We start from the raw sequence: 19,313 nt of genomic DNA, 5'->3' as shown, positions 1-19,313 counted from the left end.
ATCGTTCCTTGTGTATTCTGTCAACATGAAAACAAACACCATTGTTAATACCTTAAGGGTAATATTACACGTTGGCCTTTTATTGAATTGAGTTTGTGAGTACTCTGGTTCGTCTGCACCATTTACAAAGTGTGTATAGGTCTCCATAACAATATCATTAGTTACATGGTTTGTAGTTGACCTAATATAGTTTTTACATGGTCAGTAAATTCCATGTGGAATTTACTGACCATGTAATAGCCATATTAGGTCAACTTCAAACCATGTAACGATTATATCTTACCGACTGTCTTTTTTAATGATAAAAAGTAAATAAAACAATGGAAATCAAGCTTTTATTATGATATTACAAGTTTCAATTTGAGTACAAAACCTGACGTCATAATGCTCTAAAATGACGTCATAATGCTCGAAGGGGGAAATATTTTCTACTGACTATGTATGGAATATAAATAGTCTCCACGTGACTGTTGTTAGCCAATGATCTTCTTACAATTTAGCAAGATGTTAGATATATTATTATGCACCTGTGAAATTGAATCAATGGCTAAACGTGTGAAGATCTCCAAAGTTCTTTCTTAAACTGAGCTTTGCATTATAAAAATAAAACAAAACATCTTTTAGACAAAGTTTTAAGATAGTCCAAAGATTTTTCTCAATATACGTAAAACAAAAGAAACGACGGAAAAAATAAACTGTAGTCTCAGCCTGCCTAGTGGGTCTGGCCAGGGGTTTAATTTTGGATTTTGTGCGATGAAAAGCAATATATCAAAACGATACACTTTGTTTCAAAACTTTTAAGACAGAATATTCAACATATTGAAATGAACATTTAGGTACGTCCAACACAAACGACGGTTCTATATCACAAATTTATTGGCTTGAAGCGTAAGTTTCTATATTAACATTTTCCATTGTCTTTGCCTGTGGTAACACTACGTATCGTTTTCTACTATATAACCCATAACTTCAAATGACGCAAAATTGAGGCGCCAGCGGGTTTGCCTAATTATATTCAAATAATTTAATCGTACGATGGCTTAAAATTATATAAATATATGTAATAAGGAATCATTCTTTGAATATTATGAGGTGATAACTTCGGTCGGGGCGTAATCAAATCTATCATAAAGCCCTTCGGGCTTCATTGGATTTAATCACGCCCCGACCAAAATTATCACCTCATAATACTCAAAGAATGATTTCTGATTTTCTTTAATATTTACATTAACTGGTGATTTTGTCCGTAATAAAAATATAAGTCATAATTTTATACAAACAGTACAAATAATTTTCGATGGAATATTTATCAGAAAACGTTATAGTCATGTTGTTAAAACTTGATGTGTCTTATGACTTACATTGTTCGGGCACAATCCGTGTTTGCATGATAAAAATAATGTAATAATAATATAACAATTTCATAAACATTGTATTATTGATATAAGCAATGCAATTTTTTAATCTTTTATGGGGTGCCAATTACATTTGATATGTGAATATATCATAAAGTCTTTGGGGTTTTATAGGGTATTGATATCTCTCCGACCGTCATGATCACCTAATAAAAGTCAAAGAAATCCTTATATGAAGCATTTGTTATTCATGAAAAAAAGTTGGAGTACATACTCCTACATAATATGTAGCTTACATACCAACTCTAACAAATTGAAGATCAAAGAACCGAGAAAGATCTCATAATAAAATGCAAAAAATTCATCACTTCTTTTTTTCAATTTTATTCGAACATTAGATTTTTTATTAATTTATCCATTACAAATTTCCATACAATTTATTAATTTTTTTTAATTTTATAATCGATTCTTCATTGAAGTTAATTTAAAAACTTTTGGTAAGATAAATTTAATAAACACTTACCCGGAATGCAACATAATGCAGAATTTAACAGTAAAGCAATGTTGTTCTTACATACAATCAATAACCTGAAAAGCAGCGGATTGTGAGAATCTCAAACTTTAGAAAATACGAAAGTCTTACCATGCTGCAAGGTTTCCTTAAAGTGTGTCAATTTTTTTCGACTAAACATTTAAATACATCTTTAGAGTTATTTTTAGCTGTTTATTTTTCGTATCATAACTACATTTGGCATGTCTTAAGGTTGACCTTAAAAATGTGACATAATTCCCGTATGGGTTAAAAAAACACTCAGTGTGTATCAATCTAATTCATTATGTCTGTCTGTCTGTCCGTCCGTCTGTCCGTGTGTCTGTCTGTTTTTCTGTCCCCCCGACCGCCTGTTTGTCTGTCTGTTGACATAATTCAGTTCAAAATGTAAATTTCAATCAATTGGAAACAAAGCAAACTCAGATGTATCTGCTCGATTTGAGAATTATTCTGACATTTTAAATTACATTATATATTTCTTCATTGACTTAAAAAAATGAAAAAAAGAAATAACTTAAAATACCTCTAAATTACTGCAATTTAATGGGGTTTATGTTTTTTTGTCAATTAGAACCCAGTAACTTTGTTGTTACTAAAAGGGAAACTGAATTGCTCATAACTTTTCAAAGTTCTTTGAGATGTAGGCAATGGCACACACAACTGTTTACTACGACGTTTTTCCTCGATGATTCATTTGTTTTTACCTTACTCTGTATCTTGTTAGAACAAACTAATTAATATTCTTTACAGCCACTAATGATTTCAGGTCTGCAGTTGTTAAGGGGTCCTATAACAATGCTTACTGCACTATTGTTCTATGTTCATTGGATGCAATTCCTGCTACCTAACAACCATTAAAGGTGATGGAAAAAATTATGCTCTATCAAAAACTGCCGAGATCAACAATGTTAAGTTATTACTGATCACTACGGATGTTATTTCAAACATTCAAACAATAATTATTTATAATTTTTAACATATCTAGGTCAACTTTAATATCGTCTATTTAGGCCCCTCTTTGTTGACATTTGTGAACAAATAAATGAACAAACCTACCTTGACCCACGCCGATGATCTGAACAACTTTGACTTAAGTTGCTAACAAGCCCTCTCTTATCTTATATGATAAACCAAGCCAGTCTATATGCATATCAATTTGATTTATCATATGCAATAAGTTCCAATTTATCTCGATTTCGACATAAACTTTGATAGATTCATGGTGTGTTTTGACTCAAATTGACATAAAAAAATAGTTAAAAATATATACCAAGTAATTCGGTGTTTTTTTTCTGCGTACTACTTTTCTTAAGACCTTTGTATAGGTAACTGAAATTTTAACAATTTGCTAAAACGTGATTAACAAGAAAAAGAAATTTAATTCAACAATTAATTTTTTTTTATCTATGCAATAGATTTAAAACATAGTAATATAAAACACAAAACAAATTTGGATGTCCTAGTTAATAAGGGTTTTAGGTGATGAACGTGGTATGAATTGATTTAATAAAATGTTTATTGATATCCCCTCTCTCGAAAAAAAAGATCTACCAAGAGCATAAGTTAAATTTACTTATAATTGCCACTGTTTATGTATTAAAATTCTGCATTCAATTCATGATTGCAAGGTCTTTTTGGAAAGATTTACTTTCCTGTATATATTATGACGTGCACCTCCAATTCACAGCATAATTTGTTCAGTTTTGTCGACCATTATATCAAAATAACGGTTTTGCTTTATCTTTGGTATAAATAGTTCCTTGGGTTTTTGTTTTTGTTTTTGTTTTTTTTTTATACATTTATATATGTACACAAAATTATGTAAACAGTATTTTTTAAAATGCTTTTCTAAGGTACTTTCTAAAGAGCCGCATGTAAAGTTGAGCAACAAATTTAAAAACAAAACGTAACAGCAATTTAACTATTTGGTTCAGCATTTGTATTTAACTGTTTAGGGTAATTGTTTAAAAAGTCTCTGTTCAGCAGACGAACAGAATAGAAATGAAAAAGTGTTTTCAAAATTGGAAATGTGTTAATGAAAAAAGTATCAACGTGGCTAATGTAGTTACAACTTGAAATGTTTTTGCCACATATTCAAATGAAAATTTCGTTTTAAGAATAAGAAACTATTGTTAATTAACACAGAAATATGTCTTCTCATGTGGATATAGGGTTGTAAGTTAGTTATTTGAAATGCGTTTTGTTTGTACTGGCTTGCATATGATTGGTCAATTTTTACACTGAGCCGTGCGTTTTTTCGCGACCCTTCAATTAATTAAAATTTTGGTTCAATTCTATTAAAAAAAAATTAAAAACGACTCTAGTTTGATTTTAAATATTATGGAAAACATTTTGGTATGCAATATGTAAACAATGTATGTTACATCCATTTAAAATGACAAAAACGTGATAGTCCACGAAGATTTTGAACAGCTCTCGTATATTATGTTTAATGAAAACATGACTTTTATAGTAAAAAGTGTAAAAGTTAATGAAAAGACGGGCATTGCAAATTGATCATAAGTAGGATTTATTGTTTAAACCCTCAAGACAAACTTAGTCGAACCTATCTTTTAAATATTGTGTTAGTTTTAGATTTTACAGGGAAACATTTTTTTCTATATTCTTTTTAAATTATATAATCATTCATGATATCAAATTTTGCAATAGACATTAAGATAGAAATTTTTTTAAAAAGTTACGTAACGTTTAATAATAAACAGCTTCAAATTCATTGCACAAACAGGCCAAATACAAGCTCTTAAAGTCATGCATTAAAATAATGCATGTTCAAAACTTCCGGGTAAACTCAAACGGGAAATCCCAAGGTTATACAATTACATCAGAGAATTACAAAGAATACTGAATAGACAAGACCTTTTGTTATTCAACCAGATACCATTTTTCCGGCGATGATTGTTTAGGTACATCATTCAGAATTGTGTATGTTGTTGACACATATGAAGATTGAATTTCGTCGACACAATCAAATTTTGTTGTCGACGAACCTATAAAGAAATATCGATATTGTTCAAGAATAAAAGGAGTTTAAGCTAAATGATGTAATGCAAAAATGTGTATCTTAGACGTGTTTTTGTTATGATAATGAAAAAACACAATATAAATATTCATTTACATAAAAATAATTTGAACCTCGACACAAAAAAAGATATTAAACATTTCATATGCAGTGCATCGAAATTTGTATTAAACGTACATTTGAATTTGCATCATATTTACGTTATTTTCCTATGCTGGATGGATCAGGACTGGATTTTTCATTGATCTTGTACCATACTTACAACATATAAATTACGTTATGATACCCCCGCAAAAAAAGTTTAGGAATCGTCTTGTTATTCTGTCTGTACAGTCGTGGCCGGTTCACTTCTTTCTTATGGAGAAACCTTCTTTGATTTACTACTTTCATGAACCACGAAGTGAGCGGTTTATAAAAAAAAAGAAAACTGTCCCAAACCATTTTATATCCTATAAATCTAATAAATGTTGAATTCATAGCTTGTAGTGTTATTTTTGTTATTAATTGTACCAAAACGACCAATTGACGTTAAAAATGACATCAAATTGTACGAAATTAACCGTAACGTCATGCGGATTGATCCGATTTTTTACTTATTCTAATAATGACATAGGCAACATTCTTTATACGATATAGATTTTTGGGGGGTTTTCAAAAAGCGCGTTACAACCAGAGTTAAATTTATCATCTATATATGAACTTTAAGAGGGAGCCATTTTATAATCAAAGTAAGAACAATGGTTGAATAATAAGCAAAATAAGTTACGTAACCCAAGATGAAAAGAATAATCTTTTCCATATGAAAATCAAGCAATTTAAACGACTCTCCTTAAGTGCAAATACTTTTATCTAACATATTATCGAAGATGAATCCATTTGAATGTTTATTTCGATTATTTTGATCCTTTGATATTGGGCTTGAAGTTTTTCAGAAGTAGTCGATATATTTAACTGTTCAAGCGCATTGCCAAAGTTATCAAAATTGTTTACTTTTATCTCATGTAAGCAAATAACAAACATAAACATGTACATATATAACAAGTTAAATGTATGAATTTCAAAATGAATCTGAAAGCACTAATGTATATAATTGTAAGTAAGAACGTATGCAGTAACCATAGAACGACGATACATCGTGACACATATCGTAGACGAGAAACCAGATCAATGAGACAGTATAGACAAATAAAAGTATTCCTGATTACACACATTAGTGCCAGAAATATAATATCACAGTCACAAACAAAGAACAAATATCCTTTACATATATTTGGCTACATATCAGTAGTTCTAATATAATTCCAGATCAAATGAATACAAAATTAAAGGTAAATGTACATATATGCATGTGAATATTATATGAATTTATTGAATTTCGTATAATAACTCAGTTGTTTGAATCAAATGAACTGTATTGACATTTGCGTTGTGGAACTAAATGTTCAAACACATGCAAAAACATCATGATATGTTATTTTACCTCTTTGATGCACCAATATAATAATTTGTCAAATTGTAAACTATCATAAAAATCATTATTTAATTGCCACAAATCTTTATATGAAATTCACTGAATTAGAATAAGTTTTAGTTTATCGATAGTTTTCTCACATACTTAAATTTTCATACATACACAAACAAAATTCACTTCTAGAACAAAGAACCCAATTATATAACACGTACGTCGACTAGGTAGAACATTAATTTTGATTGTCGGATCAGAGTTACTTATAACAATGTTTGGAAGACAAAGGATGCTTGGTTCATTTCCTGTGCTTGAAGGAAAACACAACACAACTGTATTTATAATATGTCAAACTACAAATCTATTGTAGAAAATGTTGTAAAAACACATTTCTCCGGTTAAAAATCCGCCATTATTATCGAGCCAATATGACCTATGTCAATGAATTGACTGTTTCTTTGATCTTTAACACTCTTAAATTTGCAAGATTGCAATGATATATATATTTCTATTGACAAGTATTGCTTACACTTTCACATGTTTTGGTGTTATCGTCCCAAACAAGATGCCAGTTTGAACCGCTTGAACAGTCTCTTTGCCATAATATACGATTTGCGCATGTAACATAACCATTACACGTCGAACATGACTGGTAGTCCCCATCACACATGCTGTCACATTGATCAACACAGCCCTTAGTTGTACTGTTGTAGCACTGTCCTCCTGGATCTGACGAAGAGCCACTATCTTGGTTACCTAAAAGACCACATTTTGCATATGAATTTAATTTAATTTATAATAATCTTTGCAAAAGTTAATTATACGCTAAACGCTGATACTCTCTCTCTCTCTCTCTCTCTCTCTCTCTCTCTCTCTCTCTCTCTCTCTCTCTCTCTCTCTCTCTCTAAATCGATCGATCGATGTATCTTAACTATGTTAATGATGTAAATGATAGATACCTGTCTGGTTCGTGTAATAAGCTGTCATGTTCCTCTTAAACTCTTCAAATAATTCAAACAACACTGTTTTTAATTCTTGTATTGACGTTTCAGTTCCATTTCTTATATTACTTATTTCATTACGTAGTGTTTGTGAATCATTTCTTACAGACTCTGTTGCTTCATTAAATATATCTTCAAACGTTTTAAGCTTTTCAAATACTTCCAACGGCATGGTTTTCAATTCTTGTATTGACGTTTCAGTCTCATTCCTTAGATTGCTTATTTCATTACGTAAAGTATGTGAATCGTTTTTTACAGATATTATTGCTGTATCAAATGAATCATTAAACACCTTTAACTCCTCAGATAATTCCAACGACTTTGTTCTCAGTTCTCCTATTGACGTTTCAGTTTGATTACGTAGATTACTTGTTTCATCCCACAATGTGTGTGAATCGTTTTGAACTGACACTATTGTTTCATTAAATGAATCACTAAACGTCTTAAGCGAGCTGGCGAGTGTATTGTTAATTTGATTGTTACCTGAAAAAAAGAAATGGTTATTTTCAACAAAATAAATATGCATTTAAATCAAACTATACATGTATAAGTTGGCCATTTACGAAAGAAAGAACGTTTTCATATATCTCGTTAAAGAAAAAATCGAGACAACAAGACGATGTTTCACTTTTAGAAAAGACACTTACATAAAAGCCCTTAAATAACCAATCGAATTCAAACAATTTTTTGTACTGTAATATTAAGTGGTAATTTTTTTTTAGAAATTATTGTGCAGATTAAAGATTCAATAAAAACATGATTATGTTATTGCATATTTGCTGAGCAAGCATCCCATGTGTTTCTCTTTAGAAGATATCTTAAGTTTCTAAAATTCATGATCACTTGAAATTAAATCTCACCAGAAGTAATTGAGAAATGCATAAAGTTTTGAATCATCAAACCGCTTGAATGATATACTCTCATATTTAAGGTCAACACAAAACCATTATTTTCTTTCTATACCCGCAGTGGGTCAATTTACGGTACGTGGACTTTGTTGGCACCTCTTTTCTAATGAATTAACATCCCCGATAAATAATGAAGAAAAGTCGTTTTTCCAATTAATATTGAAACAAATAAACGACTTTTTGTTAAATAACATTATTAAAAACATTATCATTTCTTTAAAATTGACAATCTATCAAAATTGTTCCCAACAAAATAAAATAAATATAAAGTAAATTTGATCGCAGTAGGCATTTTATCACATAAGTTGTTATGCTATGCATTGTAAAAAAAAAAAACACGTTTTCTACATTAATTGAAGTAAACATGTTCCCACCCTCTATTATCTTTTTCTCCAAATTATTGGCGTTCATGTTATTAAAAGTGGAAAGTGCAACGCCAATCGAGATGCCGAGGAAAATAGCTGTCCAGACGGCGCACTGACAAGCCCTCTTTATGGAACAACTTTTATGCTTTAAAAGAAAATAAAGTGTTAAACTTTTTAAAATAACTGATAATGCAATGGAAAGTAGTTCACTTTTCTGTAAAAATAAAACTTACTTTAAGTTCGGACTGATCCCTCTCCGTGTCTCTATGAACGAGACCTGGTTCTAGAACACAGTATGTCGGCCGTGCGGAAGGTAGAGGTGGGGGCTAAAATCAAAGTTAACATTTGGGTTAAAATTGGGTTTTATACGAAATAATTTATTCGGTATTTTTATTAAAGAAGTGACCGATGGGGCACATTGACTACCTGAACAAAATCAGCAATAAATTAGTCAGCTTTATGGAGTCACATTTCATAAAATTTAATTAAATAACACATTTGATACTTATAATGGTTCTTATTTGATAAAAAAAAAACTATTGATTTTGATAGCAACCGTATCTTTAAGGACACGGTTTCATAAAAATACAATAATTTAACTCGATGTTTTTTTTTATTTCTCTGTTGAAATATCTAAATGTCGATTTGATTTTTCAAGGCCGATAATCAAAACAATAACTGTGTTTTGTTGTGTTACAAGTACTTGAAGTTTCACCAGGCATAAAAATAATACTTGCGATCGAGTATATGTACTATCTGTACATAATGAAATAAACGATGTATGTTTAACTCCTTAATCTGTATTGATATTTAGTTGTTGGTATTTATTTATTCAAGCACTTTCAAAATAAACATACCCGTTTGATGAAAGTTAATTTCGCATTGGCCAAAGGAATCGTAGTGAACAGTCCACGATTATTTACTGGGTTTATAATATAGTATAATATATGCAATGAAGGTTTTCGTTATGAATGAATATGGGTAAATGTGCATTTTTAATTTTGTTTTTCCGGTAGCTTTTTAACAAGAGCCCGATAGGTCACGTTGATTACCAGAACAAAAGTGTACAATATAGGTTCCAACAAGAAATATCAGAATGAAAAATATAGTTTATCTAATCTAAAATCTTACCTGTTCGCGACTGGTTGTACTTTGTAAACTCCATGGCCCTACATCTGCATAATACTATAAGAAAACAAAAACATAAATGAAAATATACATAGGATTGGCGTAATAACGCTCGATTGTTTTAAATCTGTTCTTATTTACAAAACAATAGATATCTACCCCAAGATACCATTTTATTGCATTATTGTTAAACTAAATAAATTGTAACACGCCTCTGGTCGTAATATTGGTCTAAAAATCATTTCAGCTTGTGACAATATCAATGAATCGGGCAAAAATATTTCAAAGAAATTAATGCAAGTAGCAACAGCAGGCTGCTTGCGCATGCAATTTAGAAAAATACTTTATCAATTAGATAGGAAGAATTTCTTTGTTATCATTTTAAGAGGTTTGAGTAGGTCTGTGTCATTCATTCTCCTTAGAAACAATTATTGGTACTTATGCTGTATATAAATTTGAATATTTATAAATTAAGATGCGTAACTAAAGTTTGGCAAAATGTTTAAGAGTACTTATTGACTGAATTACCGGTGTGGTGTTGGAGCCTCCAGATTGATTGGACAAACGCAAACCTCCTATTCCAGATACATTCTGATAATATACAAACAAATTGAATATTAGCATGCATGAGAATATGACCTATCACAAGTCAAGTTTCCAATATTTTTGTAGCTTCAATATTTCCTCTTTTTAATTAATTAAAAGGTTAAACTGTTTTGTCAATACAACCAAACTGATAGGATGTTTTGTAAATACTATGCTTTACATGCGCTGCATTTGACCACGTCAAAATATTTGACAATGTTTTTTTTTAATCTAATTTTAAAATTTTGCAATAATTTTTGACGTGCGTTTGTTTGTTAGGTACATAACACAATAAATTATAAATCTACAATAAGACTCAACTTTTTAGATTACTGTAATATCCATAACCATTGGATAATGACGTGTTGTAATTTAGATTTTCAAACGCAGTGTGTCTTGGCTTATAACTTTAATAAACAAAAATTTGTGTAAAACCTACCGGGGCATTGTCATATTGGGCATATCGATCTCTTCGTTGGTATCGTGACTGCAAAATTAAGAAAAACCAGACTTCAATAATTTGTTACCTCTCATTATATTAGCATCTGATAGAGCTGAAACATTTCATAAGCTTTTTGCTTAATGTGCAATTTTTAATTGATTTTAATCAACTCTCCTGTGCAGTTACTCTGGCAAACCGGAAGTGAAACAGTGTTTGAACCTTAGCACAAATCATCACCGCTGACAAGACTGAGATCATGAAAATAGTAGATAAATCCAGTGTAATGTATGCTGAAACATTTTTTTTAAAAAGGAATTTATAAATACCTTGAAAATAGTCAGATTTTAAATAGTACGAACAATTTAGATAATTTTGTAGTCGTATGAATTCCTTGCCACAGTTAAATATACTCTCGTTCAACCAGAAGCTCGGCCATCTCCTTTAATCTCCGACAAGCATAGAGTCTCTCTTTGTTGTCGGAGATTAAGGGAGACAGCCGAGCGTTTGGTTGAACGAGAGAAGAGTTCAATATTAGTTGTATCCAGACATGTGTACAATTTTTAGAAACATTTCAATTACTGATACATAATTTGATGGAATTAATACTTTAAATATTACACAGCGTGATTCATATGGGGTTTTCTTGAAATTCTTGTCGGAAAAGTTCGAGAACTCATATTATCAAAATGTGCATATTCAAATACAGATTAGAAACTACTTGCCATGTAAAATAACATATCGTTGTTTTCAAAGTTAATAATAATCGATAAAATCAACTCCCTGCAGTACTTCAGTACTTTCCGTTTATAACCATACAATTTTATATAAACGATGTTACCGATAGTTATAATTTACACCCTTTTTCCACAATGTTAAGATTTTCATAATTTGTAATATTTATATTCCTCGCGTTCGTTAACAAACTTATATAGTTCTATCATAGAGCATGTAAACGAGTTGCTTTATTACATGCACTCCTTTGAATCCATGACTCCACCAGTCTCTCTAACACGTTTCTGCTGTTGTTCAACGGCGAAACTGATGGCATATAACAGTTATAATAGCTACTTTAAGGGAAAGGATAAAATACTTGTAAACCTACCCGTGAATTGTCATAGTATTCACATTGTCTTCTATTGTAGTGTAGCTGCAAAATTAAGAAAAATCAAAATATATTTTTTTTACATCTATTAATAATAACATTTCTATTAGCTTGTAAAAGCTACAACATCTTGCAAATACCTGGTTAATGGGCAAACCGTCGTAGTACAGCTGCTGTTGAAATAATTTGCTATGCATTGATAAATTGTTATCAAATGCAATGAATCTTGCGGATAGGTACTTAAAATTATTATTTTAATCAGAAAAACTGCCATTTAGAACAATCTTATGAAAGAGGTTACAAATAGTTTTTATAATTTTAAAAATATTTCTTATTTACTACAATAAAGTAGATGCTGTATTTTGTTTATTTTGTGTTCTAGATATTTTATTGTCTTCGGACCTTTTTGTTTAATTTGTTTACTTACCCCGACTCTATCAGTTTCTCTAACATTTTGCGGTTGCAGATTTAAGGGCGATATTGGTACATGTATTTAAAATCAGTTTATACAAATATTATGATACTTTGACAATGCAATTTGCAAATAGTACGTACGCATGAGTACATGAATATATGAATAATTAGATTTCAATCAAATCTAAAATTATTAAGCTATTACTTCTTAGAGTTAAAGTTCTTTAATTGCAAATTGGTGTTTTTTTTAGTAAACATCAAACATACCAAGCGAGTTCCTCGAGGACAGTATGATAATTGTTGTATTCCCGTTGCCTTTTTAAATAAAAAAAATGATAATACTAATGAATCAAAACAGATAATAACACAATGCATAAAAAAATATTGGTATCAGTAGAACATTTTTGTAATTTGTTAGATAATTATTCCTTGTCTATCAATTAATTACGTAACGTTTGAAGAAATTCCATGCAACATTTGTTTTTATTATTACCTTATTTTCTTCTTATATTTGTACTCCACGTATTGCCTGGTTAAATTCTGTTTGCCAACTGTTTAAACTTTATTTATGGGCAAACGTTGATCCTTTTTATATTATTTTACATGCTGTTTATAATGTGTATATATGATAAAGTTTATCGTCGTTTTGATTTAACTGATTTAACTCGTTGATGAATTAAATCAAAATAAAAAGGGTTTACCTGTCCGTCTCTGTTTTGTACACCTTGAACTTCACCGTATGAAGAACCCTACCACAAGAAAAGGCAATTAAAATAAAATATTGAATTATTGTAAATTATGAATTATATAACGGTAACTTTGTTAGGAGAAAGTACGGAAACGTATAACTGCCTCTTGTTGTTGTATTAGAACAGAATATTTTCTGCTAATAATATGGTTAAATGTACTTATTCCGAAGTTTGGGAATCTAATTAACACATTTACCGATTGCTTGGTGATGTTGGAGCCTCGAGAATGATTGGAGAATCGAAAATGTTCTGTTCCATGTACATTCTGCTCATATAATAAAAAGAAGAGCATTTGTAATATGGCTTTTATGAAAATGTTACATGTCATTTTCTTTTCAAAGAATTCTGCAGCCTCATTATTTTTATAACGTTTGTTTTGATTTTTAAAAAAATCTGAAGTTGCTCTGTCAAATTAACCAAAATGTGTATGATGTCGTTTAATTCTATAGTTTACATAAGATGCGTATTAACACTTTAAAATTATTGATATATACTATTTAATTTCAATCTCATTGTGAAAAAACGACAGGAAATGTATTTTCTTTCTTGTTTATCTATCTTGAAAAGTATAATAAATATTTTGCAAAACTATTTCTCGCATTGGCTTTAAATGTTGAGATTTCTCCCGTATTCGTCACCATTTGATATGAACGCATTTAAATCATGATTCACGATGGAACTTTAAAAAACAATTTACCACCACGTGTAAGATTTATACATGCATTGTTGTACTTTAAACTATGTCTTCTTCCTTAGCATTGTAAAAAATTAAGAAATATAAACTTTTATCTTTCTATAAACATTTCTTTATAATAACACTTATTCAGTGTCAGTTTTCCCATTTATTTTCAAGGTATAAATTGTGATATTTGAATATTAGATTTCGTAAACATTTCATTAGATTCATAAAACATTTTATTGTATTAGATTTATAAAAGATGTAAATTTGTAATTTAAGATTGAGTTGTGGTATTTGTATTATTGCTAATTTTTTTTTTTTAGATCTTGTGTTATAGTCTTATATGCAAAATTTTTTATTATACACTTTTTGGTAAAACACCAAATAAACAAAGCGACATGATTAGGGAATGTAACAATATCATTATAGATAACTAGTAATGTACTCCAGATGCATTAATATAATAAAACAGCAACTATTAATCAAAACAAAAGATAAGATTATGTTGGTAATACATAAGTGATAATTTAGATGATTTGTGACAGAAATTTTTGTCTTAATTGTCTTGTTCCTTTTGTCCTCATCTGAATAAATTTCCACGTAACATTTATACTATTGTTACCTCATTCTCTTCAATGTCGTCATCATAATCTATTGGAAATTCATTGAACTCTAAACAAACAGACAAAATTGGAAGTTAAAGTATTTTACCCAGAAATGCTTATATAAGTTAGAATTAAAGTTTACTTAAACACATTTAATACGAGATGTAATATTTTATCATATTGAAACTACATATATATGTATATACATAAGTCATACCTACTATATCCTGCAGGCGTCCCTAAAAATAAATATAATGTAAATTCAGTTTGGCATTACATCCTTTTTCTTGTGAAAATATAAGGCAAATGAAATGGATTGATACTGCAAAAGGAGAGACACATTTTAGGGGCATGGTCATGATTTTGGCCGAATTCTATTTTTCGTTTTTATTTTTTACAATGCTTTAGGAATGCATTTCTAATGATCATATGAAACTTGAGATTCAGTTTTAGAGTTATAAACAAGATACAGGCTCGCAATTCTTTGTCAAGCAAACAAGGCTCGTGTCCTGTCTTTGTTTACATAGGTTCAATATAGCAGTAATTTTTTAAGCTGATTTGTCTATCTTTTTATTCATTTAAAGCATAAATAAACAGTTCCTAACTTTTAACATATTCATTTGAGGTCTAAAACAGGAATTTTAACTTCAACATTTAAAATGTAAACAAAACCTCTATTTGCAAAGCAATGTATTGTTAGCTCTGTCACTCGCTTATAATTCAACGAATGACACTTAAATTATGGTTGACAATGTAAACTGCCTCACTGAGGCATTGTAAACATGAAAGTCAGAAAAATAATTTTAACAAAAATCGTGACCATGCGTTCTTGATAATTGAACAATTGATTGATTTCGTTCAAATGACGTTGAAGATTTACCTGACCGTCTCTGTTTTGCACATGCTGAACGTCATCGTATGAAGAACCCTTCCGGAATATAAAAAAAACAACAACTAAGTAAAGATTAATTACGAATGATATATAACATTATTCCTTGGAACTTGTTATAATCATTTTTAAGAACAATCGTGCAAAAATATGTGAATAACACTATCAGTGCAATGTTTAAATGTTTATAAAACTTGAAATTGTTATAATTGCAGTTTTGAATAATAATTACCGATTTTATTGTTCTGTTGGATGTTTCCGACCTTTCAGAATTAGTGGAATTCCCAGAAAATCTCAGGTGCGTGTCTTGAACGATTTGCTTGTTCTATTGGTAATTATTTTGAAACAATTGTAATATATAATTTTGATGGATATCCTATGGTCGGAACAATTTATTTCATGCAAAATTATGACTTTTGGGGGGAAATTTCCTGTTTATGTGAACAATCTTTTAGATTCCATTTATTGATAGTTTTACTCATATATACCATTATCAACAGTTTTTAAATAACAATATGTAATGATATGTATCGAAAGATTTTGGCATTTTTTAGAAATGTGAATCATTTCGAAAAATATGATTTAAATATAGATTGAATTATAATTGATATTATATTGAAAAAGAGCCGAGATTGAAATATAATTGAAAACTTAAATCCTGTGAAAACTTACTCTAATATTCCTTTCCATATAAGATCGTGGCTGAAAAAGATAACAAATATATCACAATAGTACACCAATGTACTGGTGTCCAAATATAATGAAGAAATCAAATTATTTTTTCCATAAACTACAAAATAGTCTAACACGTCCGGTAAATTTGGGATGTTCATTTAAGTATTGAATCATTATTTTTTGAAAGATATAGTCTCATAACTACAGCGGCGTGTGCATACAAATTGAGTAACGTGCGTAAAAGCCGTTAGCGGGTAATGAAAATTTGTATGCACACACTGCTGCAGTTATGAGACTATATTTTTCCAAAAATACTAGTAATGATTCAATGCTTATATTTACATTCTTTTAACCTCTTTCCTTGTCTGCAAATATGATTTATACGTTTGTATTTACATTTGCAAATATGTATTCTTATAGAACCTATAGAATAGCAAAAACGTTCAATTCTGTGTGAACTTTTTCATGACGTCACAATGATCATATGATTGGTACGTGATCAAATCTACTGAGAAACCCTTCGGGCTTCACGGGATTTGATCACGTGACCAACCAACTTCATAATAATGTGAACTTTTTAAATAGCTGTTTATTTTTTTAAAATGTTATTTTACTTTAAGAGTTAAGTTCATATAAATGGAAGAGTCACTGTAACTATGATATTCGCATGTGACGTTGCATTTTACAGCGTTCAATGTTTGTTAAGTCAAATTAAAACCCGACATTTTAACCTTTCAGTACACTGCGCGTGTTACAGTGTTATAACTGCAGTAGTTTTCCACACACACTTTACATGCAAAAAATACATGGAATGTAAATATTTATTTTTATTTTATAATATAATGACTTTTTATTAGTTTCATCATTGGAATAATTAAATGCTCATTGTAAAATTCAAGTAATATTTAATTTGTTTAATTTTAAGATAAACAAAAACTGCGATTGTTAGTTTAGCTTGGGCTTGTTCTCGTTCGGGCATGTCAAATGTGCCATTTTATATCCAATTTCTATTAAACTTTATTCAAAATATAGTTTGGGTAATTAATCGATAGATAAAAGAAGGCGGCTACCGTCCTGATACTTAAAGTAAATAGCTGACAATTTTCCAAGAGAATTTTCATGGAGAAAAACTGTAGTTTCTACCGGTACAATTAGGATGGATGGATTTAATGAGCCAAAAACTTTGGAGCTCAAGGACCATAGATAGAAAATGTCAATCAGCGAAATGCCTATATTCTAAAAAATTAACTGCATTAAGTACTTTTCTCAGCATTATGACAATTAAGATCGACGGCAAGTTTATAACACGTTTAACATTTTTAAAGCCTAGGGTATAATATTGTAATGCGATGTCTTTTTTAATATGCAAGAAATCAAACCATTTTAAATGATAAGAAACTATTCTCTTTTTATCTTATTCACGAAGATACTAGTATTTTTCGTGCTGCGCTGCTAAAATTTCGGACTAAAAACTGTGTTTACATGTTAATATATTTTATTGACATGTCAACCATTTCAAAATTGCGATTTTTATTGAAGTATTTGCTTTCGAAACGTTGTCCAAAATTTTGGTTATTCCATATGTTATATATAAAATGAACCAGTGTCTTTTTAAAAACACGTCAAATGTTTATAAAAACAGCTGTCTCGTAATAGAAATTGACAAATTCAATATTGCCTTCCTGGTTTAAATTTAAAATCAGATCTGAATTAAAAAATCCTTTTAATAGAGATTAATTTTGTCATGTTTATCATTTAAATAGTGAAACCAACTTCAGGTCTATTTTCATTAAAATTCACAAATAAAGGCTTCCCTTTGTCTAACAATTTCTTGAATTTAATTGGCAAACAGAAGACTTCCTTTGTCAAATATTAGTAAATTGAAAGTTAATCAACATTAGAAAAGACATTTTTATGTTTGTAGCAGCTGAATGAAGCCAGTCATAGCAATACTTATCATGCATCGGATCTAGATAGGGTCGATAGGGATTCAAATTTAGTAAATTTATTTAAGATAGGTCTTCGAGCTCCCGCATGAGTATGTTTTTCAACTAAAGACACACCCTTTCCCCGTTTAACTAAAATCAAAGAGTCTGCTTTTCGAGTGGGAAAGTGTCAGTTCCCAGAAATAGCTTGTCCTCAATGTAATATACGTGTATATTTCAACATTGTATTGTCTACGTATTGCTCGAATATGCTATGCGCAACTTGCATATTAACTATATGTAAACTTTAACAAAAGTGTATTTTTATTGCCTGCTAGGTATCGTTTTCTCTCTAAAGAAACAAAAGAAATGCCTTATCATCGCAAATACTTCTGATTAGTTCATTCAATACTATAAATACATGTTTACTTGATTTTTAACCACTTTATCAGAAAGGTTATATCATTGTTAAAGATCCATAGTAGATTTTTCCACATGAAATCTTATTGTAAACAGCAGAAATCCTACTATAAAGGAAATCATATCATTTAACACCAGTACTAAAAGTACTATTCAATAAAATTTTCTTAAAAGACGTTAAAACAATGCAGGAAAACTAAAATATCTAAATCATATAAGTTCAAAAGTGTTTCTAAAGCACTAAGATATTTCATTTTTCGGACCAGATCAGGAATGTTTAGACGTAATACAGATTAATTCTTCAAAAGACCTTGAAATAAGGACTTACGATATCATTTAATAACTTTGAGAAGTTTGCTGGAATTATGTAATCACAACCTTTAAAATGTTCATATATTTGATTTTTTTTCTAAATAAAGTGGTACTTCAACTGCAAGTAAACTGAAGGAAGATAAATCAAAACAAATTATATACTAATATCAATATTAATATAAAAATGAAACGCTAAGCTACTTTAGTGTATTTAATTAATACTTTTTTTCATATCTGAACACATCCTATTATCCTTTTAAATATTGAACTCGCTCTAACTGTCTAACTCCCATTTTCTCCACCTTTCAAACACAACAAATCAAAAGCAGAACGTTACACTCTTACCATGTTTAAAGGTTCCCATGAAATGGGACCGTTTCCTCTGCGAATACATTTAAATATCTGTTGGGGAGGCTTATTGTTGGTCGGTTGTTTTATGTTGGATATTTTAGGATATTCTTTGAATTTGATACTAGACTTTGACCCGTGCGTGCATTGTATATGATATCGGACATTTACGAAATAGATGCATAGACACACCGTATTGTTGCCATTTACATAATAAAGCTTTAAGCATACAATAATGCTATTATTTTCACCACACTCTGCTTAGTTAGAATAATCTAACTGTGTCTCGGGATAGGCCTATACCACAGTTAAAATGCCTCCCATATACCAGTAATGTAGCAAAAAAATGCAGAATC

At 29.9% G+C, this 19,313-nt stretch overlaps 1 protein-coding gene across 1 annotated transcript; it reads right to left on the bottom strand.

The window, feature by feature from the left end:
• Nucleotides 1-6,734: 6,734 nt before the first annotated feature.
• LOC128176557 (uncharacterized) lies at nucleotides 6,735-19,018 on the bottom strand. The gene is made up of 18 exons (XM_052843007.1): nucleotides 18,955-19,018; nucleotides 15,950-15,979; nucleotides 15,510-15,602; nucleotides 15,269-15,316; nucleotides 14,606-14,627; nucleotides 14,406-14,455; nucleotides 13,301-13,369; nucleotides 13,057-13,104; nucleotides 12,624-12,670; nucleotides 12,369-12,435; nucleotides 11,942-11,986; nucleotides 10,837-10,884; nucleotides 10,341-10,403; nucleotides 9,816-9,869; nucleotides 8,918-9,010; nucleotides 8,694-8,829; nucleotides 7,370-7,894; nucleotides 6,735-7,166 (listed from the first exon to the last, which is right to left on the bottom strand). The coding sequence occupies exons 1-18, from the start codon at nucleotides 18,955-18,957 to the stop codon at nucleotides 6,919-6,921; spliced, it is 1,689 nt and encodes a 562-aa protein (XP_052698967.1). The 5' UTR covers nucleotides 18,958-19,018; the 3' UTR covers nucleotides 6,735-6,918.
• Between the last annotated feature and the right edge of the window lie 295 nt (nucleotides 19,019-19,313).

The sequence above is a fragment of the Crassostrea angulata genome, chromosome 1, assembly GCF_025612915.1.
Source record: "Crassostrea angulata isolate pt1a10 chromosome 1, ASM2561291v2, whole genome shotgun sequence".
NCBI classification, from domain to species: domain Eukaryota; kingdom Metazoa; phylum Mollusca; class Bivalvia; order Ostreida; family Ostreidae; genus Magallana; species Magallana angulata.
The sequence above is the reverse complement of the archived record's forward strand: the minus strand, read 5'-3'. Positions and strand labels throughout refer to the sequence as shown.

Bases quoted from the DNA above. Each gene is read 5' to 3' on its own strand.
- LOC128176557 (XM_052843007.1), bottom strand. The intron at 10,885-11,941 runs GTAGGTTTACAA...TTAATTTTGCAG, and splicing joins AATACTATGACAATTCACGG to TCACGATACCAACGAAGAGA. The intron at 9,011-9,815 runs GTAAGATTTTAG...CTTTGATTTTAG, and splicing joins GTACAACCAGTCGCGAACAG to CCCCCACCTCTACCTTCCGC.